The sequence below is a fragment of the Mus pahari genome, chromosome 1, assembly GCF_900095145.1.
Source record: "Mus pahari chromosome 1, PAHARI_EIJ_v1.1, whole genome shotgun sequence".
Lineage (NCBI taxonomy): Eukaryota > Metazoa > Chordata > Mammalia > Rodentia > Muridae > Mus > Mus pahari.
The window spans coordinates 8,738,746-8,754,718 of record NC_034590.1 but is presented as its reverse complement, the minus strand read 5'-3'; the positions used below and the strand labels follow the sequence as shown (position 1 = coordinate 8,754,718).

The window sequence follows — 15,973 nt, the reverse complement described above, 5'->3', positions numbered from 1 at the left end:
TGAAATGAATGGCAACAAAAATCCTTCAGTTATGACCCCACAGGGAAATCAGCAGTCACATGAAGAACCATAGCTTCCCTTGGCCAAAAACCACTGGATTCTTGTTTTGCTTGAAGTATGTCTGTGCATCTACTTGCATGAGTCTTCTTTTCTGCTAAAGAGTCACTGTTTCTGCCTAAGTAGCTCACCAGCCAATCTCCAGGCTGGTTCCACCTGACTCCCTGACTCCATGCCCAGTGCTGGGGTTCTAGGTGTGTGCTACCATGCCCAGTGCAGGTTTCACATGAGTTCTGGGAATCCAACCTCAGGCCCTCATGCATGTAACAAGTGCTTTATCCATGGAGCCATCTCCCTAGCCCCTAAAACTGGAGTCTTCAGACAGTGAGATGTGTTTTAAGAAGCCACAAAAAGCCAGGCATGGTGGCACATGCCTTTAATCCTAGCACTCGGGAGACAGAGGCAGGCAGATTTCTGAGTTCAAGGCCAGCCTGGTCTACAGAGTGAGTTCCAGGACAGCCAGGACTATACAGAGAAACCCTGTCTCAAAATACAAAAAAAAAAAAAAAAAAAAAGCCACAAAAAGGGGTTTTTGGTCATTGTTTCCCCCTGAAGAATTACATTGTCCTTTATTAGTCTCTCCTGTAGCAACTCAAAATTTGGTATCTAAATCTAAAAAGACTTTTTCCTTCTGAGAGACAACAAAAAGATACAAATGTTCTTAGAGGGATTTTTAGAGCTGGGATAGCTATGTTAATTATGGTTCTGAAATATTCCCCTTCATGAGGTGGTTGTTACAGGCTACCCCTAGGAGAAAAAGGGCTGATTTTAGCTAAGAATAAAACATGTGCTTTTTATCAGACATGGACTAGATAAAGACAACTCAAGATGGAAAGAGTGGGACATAGGACAAAAAGGCAACAGTGTGACCAGAGACTGAAAGGGGCAAGGCCAGGTGCAGGTGAGGAGTTCCCTAGGAGCCTGCCTGATGCAGTGCCATAGGTGTGCTCCTGACTGGGAACTAAAGCCTTCATGCAGGCTTCAGCCCTGCGGAGAGAAGAGTGTAAAGCCAGTTACTGGAGGTTAAGAATGATGCCTAGTTTTTTGTCTGTAGCCTGTGGTGCTGAAAATCTTGTTGGCATTTATTGAATGTTGTGAGTTAGGTTCCAGAATGTACCTAAAATTTGGAAAAACAAAACTTGTTGCTGGAAAAGAGCCTAAACTTAAAAATTCGGTCCAAGTCAACAAAATCATCTCAATTTAAGTCAAAGGAAATGTCTGAAGAGAAAGGGCTGCCAGGAAGTGTAAAGGAGATTCAGAGACCTCCAGAGGGAGGGTGATGTTGCTCCTAAAGGCTTGTGTGCCTTGCTGCATTATCATGTGTGCCTACAGTAAACGCTTCCCGACCTCTGTCTGGCATTGAACCAGAACCAGAATGGCAGTGTTTTCTTCTCTAACCCCATTCCCTGCTCAGGAGAGAAACACAGATGGGAATGAGGAACATTTGACCACTGATGCGACCTCTAGAAAGCCACAGCATAGTTTGTGGTTTATCTGGTGGACCATAAACCAAAGGAAGGAAAGGAGGAAGTAGACCATTGCTCTTATTTAGCTTCATTTGCAAAGTACTTCCCAAAATTCAGGATTCCTTATAGTAGGATCTGAATACATTTTCAGAATTTCAAAAATTTGAGCAGAGAAGTGTGATTTTTCGTTATCTATAGTTAAAATTTGGCATAAGAAATAGTTTATCCAGAGTTACATGAAATCATGTTGGCTTCACAGACTGATGCTTTCCAGTAGCTTGAGGTGACTCCACAGGCCCCAAGGATGGCTGTTTCTTTAAACAAAGATTCATGTCTCTTTAGTTCTAGAATCTCAAGTGATTCTTTAAACAGAGATTCTATAATCTCAAGGGTTTCTTTAAACAAAGAGTCATGTCTCTTTAGTTCTAGAATTGCAAGGGATTCAAGGGACTTTAGTTCTAGAATCTCAAGGAGGCAAGGTGGCAGGATGAGGTCTTAAAGTCATACCCAAGGAATTCTGAACTGTTTAAGTCTCTTAGGGATAGTTGGGTGCATTGATAGGAACCTCCTAAATTAGAAGATATTTAAACATTTCAGTCAGACACCAGAGTTGACATTATCCCATAACCCATGCTCTCTGCTGTGCATTGTCTCTAGATATGGAAGAAAGCAACAGCATTGCCATGTTGGTACAAGAGATTGGAGAACAGGAGGCTGTGTTAACTGCTGAAGGAGTCCTCAGCCCTTCCTCAGAAGTTGACCAACAAAGAAAAGCTAAAGCAGATCCATTGGTCCACGTCATCCAGAAGCTAAGCAAGATAGTGGGGCATGAAAAGTCACAAAAATGTCTACTGATTGGGAAAAAGCGCCCACGTCCAAGTGAGACAGCAAACTCTCTTGAAAAGCTAGAGAACTGTGAGATTCCAGCTAAAGCCGCTGAGTCCCCTGCTGCTGGGGTTAGGAAAGCTGAGATGTCACAGGCAAGTTCCACTCTTGCTTCAAATGATGGGAAGGCTATGTCCTACCAGTGTAGCCTTTGTCAGTTCCTGTCACCATCATTTTCTGTGCTGAAAGAGCACGTCAGGCAGCATGGGCAGCAGCATGACGTGATGCTCATGTGCTCAGAGTGCCACGCCACCTCCAGGAGCCAGCAGGAGCTCGAAGCACACGTGGTGAGTGAGCACGAGAACAGTGCCAGTAGCCATGCCCGGTCCAGCCCCTCCGGTCAGGGAGCCACAGAAAGAAAGAGTGAGACCATGATAGACATCCCAGTGAACACGGGCAGTCCACAGACCCATGCTGTCCAGAGTGCAGCCATGGCAGAGACGGGTCGGAGGAAGTGGTATGCGTATGAACAGTATGGAATGTACCGGTGCTTATTCTGCAGTTACACCTGCGGCCAGCAGCGGATGTTAAAGACACATGCTTGGAAACATGCAGGGGAAGTTAACTGCTCCTACCCAATCTTTGAGAATGAAAATGAGCCCCTTGGCCTTCTGGCTTCTTCTATGTCTGCTGCACCTGGTGGGGTTGATGCAGTTGTCATTGCTATTGGGGACAGCGAGCTGAGCATCCACAATGGGCCATCTGTACAAGTACAGATTTGCAGCTCTGAGCCACCGTCTTCATCTCCTTTAGAACAAAGCACAGAGGAGGGAGTACACCTAAGCCAGGCAGTCCCCCTGGACGCTAACGAGGAAGAGATGCTGGAGGTGATGTCTGATTCCGAGGAGAATCTCTTTGCTGATAGTTTGCTCTCTTCAGCACAGAAAATCATTAGCAGTAGCCCAAACAAAAAAGGTCACGTGAATGTCATTGTAGAACGTTTGCCAAGTGCTGAAGAAACCCTCCCACCAAAACATTTCCTCATTAATGCCGAAATGGAAGAGGGGAAGAGCCTGAGCCCCACCGAAGCCCAGACTGGGTGTGGAGGAGCAGGAGATATGTACCATGCTGATAAATGTACTGTTGATATTGGGGGGTTGATCATCGGCTGGGGCAGTACAGAGAAGAAAGACAGTGAGCTAAGTAAGGGCCTGGCTCCTGATGAGAATGCCCCACCAGGACGGAGAAGGACAAATTCTGAGTCTCTCAGGCTGCACTCCTTAGCTGCAGAAGCCCTTGTCACCATGCCGATAAGAGCTGCTGAACTAACAAGAGCCAGCCTTGGGCACTATGGGGACATAAACCTTTTAGATCCAGACACTGGACAAAGGCAGGTCAGTGGTCCATTGACAACATACTCAAAAAAAATCATGTCTCCTCTTAAGAATTCTACAGATGGAGTAACAAGTTTTAACCAAAGCAGTTCCACTGTGGTAGCTCTCCCAGAGGGAAGGCAGGAATTGTCAGATGGGCAAGTTAAGACAGGCATCAGTATGTCCCTTCTTACCGTAATAGAAAAACTGAGAGAAAGGACAGACCAGAATGCATCAGATGATGACATTTTGAAAGAGTTGCAGGACAATGCCCAGTGTCAGCCCAACAGCGATGGGAGTTTGTTGGGGTCCAACGTGGTGGAGTACATCCCAGATGCTGAGCGGCCCTACCGATGCCGCCTGTGCAACTACTCGAGTGGCAACAGGGGCTACATCAAGCAGCACCTGCGTGTCCATCGGCAGAGGCAGCCTTACCAGTGTCCTATCTGTGAGCACATAGCTGAGAACAGCAAAGACTTGGAAAGCCACATGATCAACCACTGTAAAACCAGAATACACCAATGTAAGCAGTGCAAAGAATCTTTCCATTACAAGGTGAGCGGTGGTCTCAAGGGTTGGCAGGGACTTTAGAGCTGTAGTCCAGCCACCCCATTTTGTATATCAATGAAAATGAGTTCCAGAGAAGTTTGGTAATTTGCCCAAAGGTACCCCCAACAAATTAACATTAACATTGAAGATAGGTCTGGAAGCTAAGTCTCCATGGTTGCTGTCCAGAACTTTCCCTTAGTCTAATGCCCGTGTCCTTTGTAGTCTTAGCGCCTGTTGCTTTCATGTTTTCATGTGTGTGAATGGTAGACACTGGTTTTCACTTATAAAGGAACTGACAGGCACACATCTGACGTAAAAGGCTAACTATGCATCAACACACAAAAAAGGATTTCCTGCAGTCCTAACAGCTGCTACACAACCAGCAAAAAGTGATTTGTGTCATTGCAGAAGGGAAGCAGGCTGTGAGACCTACTAGGAGGCAGCACAATAGAAATGACGCCATAGGGCTGGTGAGATGGCTCAGTGGGTAAGAGCACCCGACTGCTTTTCCGAAGGTCTGGAGTTCAAATCCCAGTAACCACATGGTAGCTCATAACCATCTGTAACAAGATCTGACTCCCTCTTCTGGAGTGTCTGAAGACAGCTACAGTGTACTTACATAATTACTTAAATAAATAAATCTTTTAAAAAAAATAAATAAATGACGCCATATTTGCTATTGCTGGACAGTTTGAGGGACTTTGTTAGGGATCAACCCCAAGACCTCACACCAGCTAGGCAAATGCTTTCCTACCTGTGAAGTGCATTCCCAGCCCTTGGTTTTGTGAGAGCCCTGCTGAATGTCCCAGGCAGAACTTGAACTTGCAGTCTTTCAGGCTCCCTCCTATGTGCTGAGGTTTGAATAGACTTCTGTGGCCATTCAAGGCAGATGTTTATCTTAAATATTGATCCAGCAGAAAATGACTTTTATCCTCTGTAAAGGGTACCTGTAGTCAATCCTAGGTCGTTATTGACTTACAGCTCCCTCAGTGTGCCGGGTATTGAAAATAAATCTTTATTGGCCAACTGGGGCATAGACTTGGTCTCACAGATTACCTACAGTTGGGGTCTAGATGGTTAAAAAGGAGCAAAAGTTGCTCTGCCCGAGGCTCATGGGCACTCAGATTACTCTCGTGAAATTCCAAATCGCGCATCCAGAGAGGTCCCAATAGTGAGTTCCAGGAGTATCTAGAGTTGCTTTTGCTGCCTCTGTCCTGATTTGGGGTGGAAATAGTTCCTGTGACATGTCTCGCTGGTCTCAGACTCAGAAGTTAACAAGAGCGCCTGTGTCTGCTGGATCAGGTTTTGTTTGCAGGTATGTTGAGTCATCCCCTAACCATCTGCTCCTTCACCTCTGGCCTGCTTGCTGTGGGAAGCATGCGTGTTGGGGGTGTTTACCTCAGAAAACAGGCCTCTCTGCAGAGAACATGAAAGGCTATGATGAAGTTGTGATCACCTAGTGTCTATCTTTCTCTAATTTTACATAGGCTGAGTGGTTTTTGGTAGATTTGACTTTAGAATATTAATTTTTTAAAAAGAAAGTAGTAAAGTAGCACTAATTACAAGGATTTGGCTGCAACGGGGTGAGTAGATGATGGTTAAAAGAAAATCACCCTGGAACCCAGTTGGTAATGGCCGAAGGTTCCAAAAGCGGCTTCCTCCTAACCATGCGGGTATATTTGCTGGGAGTTAGGGGTTAATTTTCTTGCTTTATTTTTATTTCCTTTAGAGCCAACTGAGGAATCATGAGAGAGAGCAGCACTGCCTGCCCAACACCTTGTCAGTAGCTTCGAATGAGCCAAGAGTTTCCCGTGATGCCGCTGATGGAAAGTGTGCTCAGGAAGGTATGTATGCGTTTTCATTAGCGTCTATGCACTGCACAGGATGGCGGCTTTCATTAGGACGGTTTTGTGAATGCATGTAATGTACTCTGATGGTGTTCGCACACACACCGTCATCCTCACTTGTACCTTGTTAAATACAGGCTGCACTGACAAGCTTATGAGGTGAAAATGCCCTTCATTGTCATGGAACAATGTGTATATCTGCCCTCTTCTATACTGTGGGTGACAATGAATATTCCCTTTGTTCCTAAGGAAACTCCAAGAATTGACTAGAGTAAATTACATCTAGTTCTGGGTCAGAAGTACTAAATTAGTAAGTACTAAATTAGTAAACCCAGGCAAATAGATCTCATGGTTAAAATTTGCAGGGTTTTGTAAGGGCCAGGCTACAGCAGAGACCCTTAGAAGGTAACGGAGGCCCAACAAGCTGGGAAGGTGGGAACTAGCGCAGAAGGCAAGCCTCTGCCCCCCCTCCAGCACCAAATGACCTGCCTGCTGAGGCTCGGTTTTTGCAGATGGCAACCCCCACCTCAAACTTTAACTGAGGCTTCCTGCTGTGAGCTTACTCTTCTCCAAGTATGACTTCCAGACTTCATCTGCATTATTTAAACACACACAGGAACCTTTTATGCACTAGTTAGGTACTAGTCGGCGGAGTATCTGGTAATAGGAATATTAGAATCAAAAGATTTAATTAGAGCTCCATGAAAAGGCGGATGCCACATCCAGAGAATGAGGGATTGAGTGTAATAAGCTGTGCTTCCTGGCTGTGGTTCACGTAAATTGATATGCTTTAAATGTCTCCAGTGTGGTACATAGTGTTTATGGGAAATAAAACATATTGGGGTGACTTTCCTTTTTAGATTTCCTAAGAATTAACGTTAGAAACAAGTGCAGAGTAAAATGTTTTACCATAATGTCTCATTAAATTATACCCCAGAAAGCATAACTGATTCCAGAATGTTTCTGAAGGAACTGATTTTGACACCACTGTAGCACCAGAATCCCCTTGTCAAACAGATGCCATCCCCGTAAAACCATCCCGAACAAAAGGAGTTTACGACATGGCATCTGCTTTCGAGGTGGATGGCTGAGCGAAAACAGTTTTGTTTCCTTTCTACAGAATAGCCCTAAATGCCTCTTTTTATTTTAATTCATTATGTTTCCATATCCCTTCTAAAGGAGACATTAAGCATTAGACATGATTGGCCCGTAAATCCTAATGAGGGAATAAAGTGTGTACAACTCAGTAGCGCCACCTGCAGTTGACTCCAGCAGCATTGAAAGCAAGGGCTTAAAAGTTATCAGTGGTTTTTAGCGGATTCAGTGAAGACATCAACATGGACACTCCAAAGTCACAGTGTTCGTACCTTCCTCTGCTCTGCAGTTTTTCTGTGTGACTTCTACGCTTGCTCCTGGGGTTAATGAGGTGTAGATTTAAATTGCATACCATGATCATCTTGGTTTTTGGTTTGGTTTAGGAGTTTGGTTTTTTTTGGTTTTTCGAGACAGGGTTTCTCTGTGTAGCCCTGGCTGTCCTGGAACTCACTTTGTAGACCAGGCTGGCCTCGAACTCAGAAATCCACCTGCCTCTGCCTCCCGAGTGCTAGGATTAAAGGCGTGCGCCACCACGCCCGGCTTGTTTTATTTTTTTTTGCAGTGCTAGTGGTAGGTGCGTGCTGAGCAAGCACTCTTCAGCTGATCTTCACCCTAGCCCTTGCCCTGATTTTAGTTTTAACCCCACCTAGCTGCATTTGGTGTTCTGTCAGAGTACAGCAGGCCGGCTGATCCCTTCCTGCATACTCACACCTGGATGGGCACTCTGATTAATAACGTGTGGTTGTGACTCATGTTTTGTTAACAATTCTGTCTGCTTATTAAACAAGAAGGGAAGGGCGTGGCTGTCGCTGTATGCAGTCTTTGCTATTGCTGTAGCATGGGTGACACTGGCATGCTTTCATTACAGAGAACTGATGTGACAGTACTGCAGGGATTCGTTCAGACCAAAGTCATGGCACACCTATCCTGAAGGGGTTCTCTTGCTAGGTGCTGGGAGCACAGTGAAGGGTGTCACGGCCCTTGTGGGATCAGAAGTGGACTAGTGGGTGTGATGGCAGCAAATGTCCTGGCGTGGCACTTTTGAACTTGCAGACTGTGTCTCCTTGTGAAGTTTAAATTGTCCTTTCCTAGAGACCTGTCATTTGTGCAGCCCTGGGTTTTAATGCCAGCGTTGCAGAGACTGGCTGGTAGTGAGCAGAAAGAGCGCAAGGCTCATTCAGCCATGTGAGAAGGTCCTCTACTTCCCATTCTGTCGAGAAGGCAAATGTGGCCTCAAGAGCTGACATCATTTGCTCATTCTCACACCAGTGGTCGAGCAGAAATTAGGCCCAAGTCGTTGAACTTTAAATCCAGTCTTGATTCAATTGGAAACATTTGCTAGAAGTAGCACGGTCTCTCATTCTGTGCTATATTAGGCTTTTCCATCTGTCAGTTTTATTAGTTGTCATTGATCTGTAATATTTTTCACACACACAAAAAAAATTATCCAATATTTCACACCTCATTTTTTTCAGGTTTTTTTTTTCAAAAACTATATTTGGAACAATGCCATTTATAATCAAGTCCAAGTTTTTAACCTACCAATTAAGAGCAATGCTTAGATTGTAATTATGATTAGTGTATTAATGTTATAGATTTATACCAGGAAATTGGGACGTTTTGTCCTGCTTGGCAGTAGTTATTAACTAAAGAAAAGTTCAATTTTAGAATGCTTAAATTTAACTTAAGAATTGTCTTTGTTGAAGTTTCACCGTGGGCTTTCCTTTCTTCTGCGATGTTACTTAGATCCCGTGTGCACTCCTTCCTTCCCACCTAGGCTTGCTTCATGGCTTGCTTCCTGCCCAGAACACAGGGCTCTTCCTGCTCTGCCTAAGCCTTGAGCATCCATGTGTACCTGCTGTGTGAAAGTAACACAGGGATCTGGGAACCAGTACACAAAGCATAGGCTGTCCTCCAGGGACAGTGCTTATGGTGGAGCCCTAGGGCTTATGTGAACTACTCATTTGCAGAATGAGCTAGTGATAGGCCTGTATCACTGGGCTCGGGTTTGCTGCACATGAGTCTTTTCCGTCTCTGCCCCCCCCCCCCCGCCCCCAACCCATCAGCCCATTAAGTGTGACTGCTAAATTTAGAACTCCTCAGAACTGGTGATGTCTTTTCTTCCTAAGTTTAATAGATGGCTGACGTAAACCAAGCCATCCTACATGGTAAAAATGTCAGCTGTGTATGACTCGTGGCACAGTTTATTTTTATTTTATGTAGCTCACTGTTTTGCTCTATGAATGTATGTATGTGTACTACATGAGTACAGTGCCCAGAGAGGCAAGAAAAAGACATGAATCCCTGAAACTCAGGTCATAGACAATTGAGAGCCACCAACTAGGTACTTGGAACTAAACCTAGGCCCTCTGCAAAAGTAGCTAGTGCTTTTGACTGAGCCAGCTCTTCAGCCTCTAGATAATACTTTATTGTTTTAGCTTGTTGGCAAATAAATGTTTCTTTACCACACTGTGACCATTACTGGTTAGAATAACACCTTTCAAGTTCACAGTGTAACTTGGTTAATTTAGCTGCTAACTTAGCACAACATCTAAGGGCAAGTTCATTCTACTGTAGAACCTGGAACATGGTTACATAGAACCAGCCCAACCTGTCCATGTTTACAGGTCAGATGATATGGTGTTCAGTTCATGCTTGCTGATGGTCTGAGTGCAAGAAAGTCTAGGGAGCTGCGTAAAATGTGTTAATTATACTGTGAGAGAGCCTTGATTAAAACCTTGGCACGTAGTATCATAATTCATGATGAGGTGTAAATGATCCCATGTGAGTCTTACCAAATCATGCCTCTAAACCTCTTTCCTTGAAGGGAACAAGTCTTCAACCCAGAAACAGTATAGGTGTGACGTGTGTGATTACACCAGTACAACATACGTCGGCGTCAGGAACCACAGAAGAGTCCATAACTCAGATAAGCCATACAGGTAAGTGTGATTGACTCCAGCATTCTGAAGTTTATCTTGGAATATTTTATGATAAAGGAATGCTTTAGAGATAGGTTGAAAAATATGGTTAAAACACATGTTAAAACTAAGAAATGGTTACATACTGGTTTCTTAAATCTCATTTAAGTTTGTTAAGAAACATTAAGCATGAGTCTCAGTTCAGCAAACATTTTGAGACACTGGGAAAACTGGAAGATATCTATGTCCACCGGTTTTATGCTCTGGTTTCTCTTGAGTATAAGTTATCATAACAGTTTCCGGTGCTGCAGACCTCATCACCGTGATGCAAAAGTTGTATTCTGCAGATGCCAGCAAAGGCATGAAGGCCATAAACACACCTATGAAAAGTTTGTTTTCTATAGTTTGAATGTTTCATTTAATACAGTTTTGTCACAAAAGCAAATTCTGTCTCATTTGTATTTAGAGAAAATAAGGTGTATTCTTGGCCAGACAGAATCAGCAGCTAAGCAGTGACTACTGTTTAATAAACTTTGCTACCCAAGGGTAAAACACTGCTTACAATAACAGTGTGAGCATTCTCAGAGTTTGTCCATCCATCATAAAAACATGCCAGGCACTGTCTGTAAGGCCAGGGACATGAGCCCCTTAGCAAAACAGTTTTCCCCCAGTTTAATCGTTTTGCATGTGATGCACATGAGTCTGGACAAGTTGCTCCATCAATGCAAATCATGGCTTTAACTTTGTCCACTCGTTACCATTTTATCTGAGACATTTTAACACAGCTCCAGATGTGTGGGTATATAAGTAGGCATGTAATCAAACGTTTACTGATAATCACAAGGAAACTTACTCTAAACATTATTTGGTATTTTTATATTTTGCCATTTTTAAAGACAGAAGAAATGTTATTGAGATATGTTTACTTATTTACTTTACATAAAGAATTATACCTTCGTTGAGCAATTGAAACTGGAGAATATAGATCATCTTCAGCATTTTTCAGAGCTGATCAATATTTTGATAATCCTCAAAGCTGAGAACGTCATTTCATATGAATACCTAGTACAAAATAGCGCAAGTATGTTTGGGACCGTTTCGGGAACTTTGGGAAATTCTGTCTATATTCCTAAGCCAAAATTCATTGAATTTTGTTTGTTTGTTTTTTTAATGTAACTCAAGTCAGTTTCTCAAGCAGCAATTTCTTTTAAGATTTTATTTATTTTATGTATATGAGTACACTGTCACTGTCTTCAGACACACTAGAAGAGGGTATCAGATCCCATTGCAGATGGTTGTGAGCCACCATGTGGTTGCTGGGAATTGACCTCAGGACCTCTGCTGTTTATCACTGAGCCATCTCTCCAACCCTCAAGCAGCAATTTTTAAAATAAAACCGTGTAGCACATCACAATCTAAAGATACAAGGATTTGATAATTATATGCTGGGACTGGGAATGTAGTTCAGTGTGGTGTTTGCTTGCCTTGCAAGCATGAAGTCCTATTTCCAATCCTTATTGTTGTATAAACTGGGTGTGATGGCATGGACAGAGCGGTGGCACTTGAAAGTTAGAGGCCAGTGGGTTAAAAGTCAAGGTCATCACGCTGGGTTCCATGTGGAGTTAGAGGCCAGCATAGACTACATGAAACCATGTCTCAAAAAAAATTAAGTCTTTATTTTCTGTAATGAAGCTGTGTATGTCTGTCTATAAGAGCAGAAAGCTTTGCAGGTACAGAACAAGCCACTGCAATTGATAACATCATGTAGTCTCAGGTCTCAGCTGGCATACATCAGGCAGCATCCATTGGCACTTCCTGACTTCACTAGGGCAGGGTGTGCATGTGGAGTGTTGAGAGAGAAGGCTGGTCTGAAGCCTGCTAGAAACAGCTCAAGTTCTTACAGGCTGAGTGACTGTTTTGTTGTTGTGTGCTCAGAAACCCCTGCTGCTGCCACAGTGTTTACACTGAGTAATCCAGCCGCATATGGGGTTATGACCCAGCTTAAGAAACTGAGAATGAAAATTTGACAGACTTGTTTCTTGGACTAGAGAATTGGCTCCGTGGTTAACACTAGCTCCAGATGACCCAAGTTTAGTTCCCAGCATCCACATAACAGCTCAGAACTGTCAGCAACTCCAGTTCTGAGAGATCTAAAGCCCTTGTTGAGCAGCAAGCACATACATGGTGAACAGACATACTTGAAGACAAAACACCCAGACTAATTTAAAACATAGTTTTAATGTGGCTCTAAAAATGAAAGGTGCTTGTACACTCATGTTCTCTCTTTGTTTCTGTCTTACGTGTGTGTGTGTGTGTGTGTGTGTGTGTGTGTGTGTGTGTGTGTGTGTATGTGTATGTGCATGTTCTGGGAGACACTTGGATTTGCCTTAATATCTCTATTTTTAAGGTAGAGAAGCCTTTTTACCAGAACACGATGACCATTCATTACTGATAGTCTCAGTGCTGTACATTCTGAGTGAGAACTGGTAGCTGGGATGAGCATGTGGTCACACAGAGAAACACCTAAGAGAGCATGGTAAGACAGGCCCTGGCTTTCCTGTCAGCAGAAAGCTTTGCCTTTAAGCCTCAGTGCCTTTATCTTGAATATATAGGCACTACTAGATCCACATGATTTAGGCAGGAAGCATCTGTGGGTCCAGAATTAGGTGTGTTCATTGAGAAACATGCTGCAAGTGCTATGTGCCAGGTGCTTTACTAGGTCCTGGGGCTATATTCCTAACAGAAAAGGACGTATGGATACGTTTACAGTCTCAGACACAAGTTCTAGGTCCTGATCTGCAGGACTGGGCAAGACCTGAAACTTGCCCAGCAAATAGTTTGTCACAACTTGTCACAACATGATGGAACAAGTAGAATATTCATATACTGCACATCTCAGCCAAAACAGGAACACTCAAAAAATACCAAACAAAAGTACCCTCAGCTATATGCATATGAAACATAGGTGGGTTTTGTTTGGATTTAAGTCTCATTCTATACACACACACACACACACACACACACAGAAAAGGTACTCCAAAATGCAGAGTCTGAGTCTCTTCTGCCTGACTCTAGAGGAGGCTTTCTTCTGAGTAGATTAGGCTCACAGCTACTGCCGTTGGCATCTTCAGGATGCTGTTCTTGCTTAAAAAAGAGGAGACAGGAGAGTCACAGCTATCCTAGTGCCTTGTGTCTCCTTAGTTTTGCTTTCTGCCCTTGCCACTGTCAGTTCTTTGTTTCAGTGTAGTGTCCTACCCCATGGGTGTATGTACTGGAATACTTTGTCTCCATTGGTATAGTCTGCAACTCTCTGGGCTGGTAAGCACTTTCTTGGTGTCTGGTTTTAGTGGGGATCACTGTAGTCCTTTCTGACTTATTTCATAAGCAATCTAGTTCCCTTTATTGCAGTGTTTGGGCTTGTCCTCAGAGTCCACATTGTACACATTTCTGATTATTACTTTTGTTTTCTCTTAAGAAAAATATAACAAATTCTCATAGAGTAAGAATGTCTTTTTGTCCTCTAGATGATCTTTGTACAAATGCACAGGAGGCCCTTGATACGTTTGAACAGCCTCTGGTGTAAAAGCTTTCCTACAGTGACAGTATCTTTTTGCTTGCTTTTGACCTTTCTCTGTTGTGGTTCCAGCCTGTCCTATCCTGCCTGTATGATCAGCAGGTACCTGTCCTGTGTGAGCTCTGCCTGTGCCAGCAGTTAGTCCAGGATTTCAGTCTGAATCCTACTTAACAGGGCTTGGGCTAAAGTCTGAGCCCCTGCCCAACATAGTAGATGCTCAATAAAGGCTGACAGTTTCTAATACGCCTCAGTTCTGCTCATTTATAAAATTGCTCTGGTTCAGTATGCAACTTTTATTGAAAATAAATGCATATCAGTATTACTGTGCTTTTTAAAGAACTGCTGAAACATATATGCTAATTTGTATACAACCCTATCAAAAAAAAGGATAGATTTTTTTTCCCATAAACATTAGTTTGCTCATAGCAGGAACCTTACAAGATCTAAACACTAAGTTTGATTATTAGGTTCCCTCACCCTCCCTGTCTCTCAAATATGTATTATTTATTATTATATCTACATTTATGTCTGTGCACCATATATGTTCAGTGTCCATGGAGGCCAGAGTAGGGAGTCCAATCCCCTGGGGCTAGAATTACAAAGGTTTGAGCAGCCAGGTGGGTACTAAGAATTGAACTCAGACCTATGGAAGAACAGTCAGTGCTTTTAACTGTGAACCATCTTTAGCACACTTGCTTACGTTTCGTATCTCTCTGTCTCCCTCTCCCCCTCACTCTTCTTTTCCTTCTACTTATCTCCCCATCTCTCCTCTTTTCCAAATGGCTTAAATCAACTTTTTTTTTTTTTTTCGAGACAGGGTTTCTCTGTGTAGCCCTGGCTGTCCTGGAACTCACTTTGTAGACCAGGATGGCCTCGAACTCAGAAATCCACCTGCCTCTGCCTCCCAAATGCTGGGATTAAAGGTGTGTGCCACCACACCCAGCTCTTAAATCAACTTTTTAATTGAACATAATATACATACATCCTAGAAATGATACAGATCCTAAGTTCACACTTGATACATAATCACAAATTCTAGCTTTTGACAGCATGCCCTTCTTGGTCCTCCTGTCATCAAGTACCCTCGGCTCTTTTCCACAAGCACCATCTTGTCTGTAGAATCATAAATTAGTTTTGTTGGTTTCAGACTTAATAGAAATAGAACCATATGGTATATAGAATTTTGTGTCTTTTTACTCTTAACTCTGTGTGTACTAATAAATTTCATTTCTATATTATATTCTATTGTAAGACCATCATACAAAGCTAGGGGTGTACTTCAGAGGTGGGGTGCTTGCCTACGTGAATAAAACCCTGAGTTTGACCCCTTGAGCTACCAAAAAATGATTATTTACTCATTCTGTTTGTGATAGTTTTTATATGCTTGGTCCAGGGAGTGGCACTACTAGGAGGTGGAGTCTTGTTGGAGTAGATGTGGCCTTGTTGGAGAAATGTGTCATTTTGGGCATGGGTGAGCTTTAAGTCCCTCATCCTTGCTGCTTTCAGAACATAAGGTAGAACTGTCAGCTCCTCCAGCACCATGCCTACCTACATGCTGACATGCTTCCTGCCATAATGATAATGAACTAAACTTCAGCCTATAAGCAAGCCCCAATTAATGTCTGTTATAACAGTTGCCATGGTCATAATGTCTTTTCACAACAATGAAACCCTAACTAAGACACTATTATTATAGACTTTGGATTGTTAACCAGTTTTTTTTTTCTTGTTAAGAATTTAACTCCATCTTAAACATTCCTTCGCTTGCTTGGGGTGCACATAAGCCCATTTCAAGTGTCAGCAGCTGCCAGGAGTGGTGAGCTCCTGCCGTCTTTAGTGCTGTTCGGGTGGGAAGTGCACTGGTCTCTGGTATGAGAGCTGCTGTCTATTAGTGTGGTGGGTTGTTTGCCTTTTCTTGGTCGTATGCAGGACTTCATTTTTATTCTGTGTGGGAGTCCTTTGCTTTGCACTGCTGACACTATCCTGTGCAATGGCTTCCCTGATATCTGATGTACAGAAGTTTCTAGTTCTCTATGGACAGGTTTGTTCCTTTGTATCTAGGGCTCTTATGTAGTTAACTCTGAAAGTGGCTTTGATTTTCTCAGGAATCCAGGAAGTAATGGTACAGAAGTAAAAATATGGCATAATAACTAGAATGAATAAATAAATAAGTCTTTAAGACAATAATGGGAAGGGAAAAGAAAGCCTTCAGGTTTCTTTCAATGGGGATAACAGAGTAGCCTTATAGCAGGGTCAGGCACTGAGG

The 15,973-nt window shown here is 43.1% G+C and overlaps 1 protein-coding gene across 5 annotated transcripts in view; it reads left to right on the top strand.

The window, feature by feature from the left end:
• Znf507 (zinc finger protein 507) overlaps positions 1-15,973 on the top strand; it is a 36,633-nt gene that overhangs the window by 5,383 nt on the left and 15,277 nt on the right. For 4 of the 5 annotated variants that reach the window (XM_029538029.1, XM_021206055.2, XM_029538026.1 and 1 more), the window contains 3 exons: positions 2,181-4,276; positions 6,000-6,114; positions 10,040-10,154. In XM_029538029.1, coding sequence (XP_029393889.1) covers positions 2,183-4,276; positions 6,000-6,114; positions 10,040-10,154 — 2,324 coding nt within the window. In that variant the 5' untranslated portion in view covers positions 2,181-2,182. The remainder of the gene's footprint in view (positions 1-2,180; positions 4,277-5,999; positions 6,115-10,039; positions 10,155-15,973) is intronic. The other variant, XM_029538032.1, reaches the window with a different exon arrangement.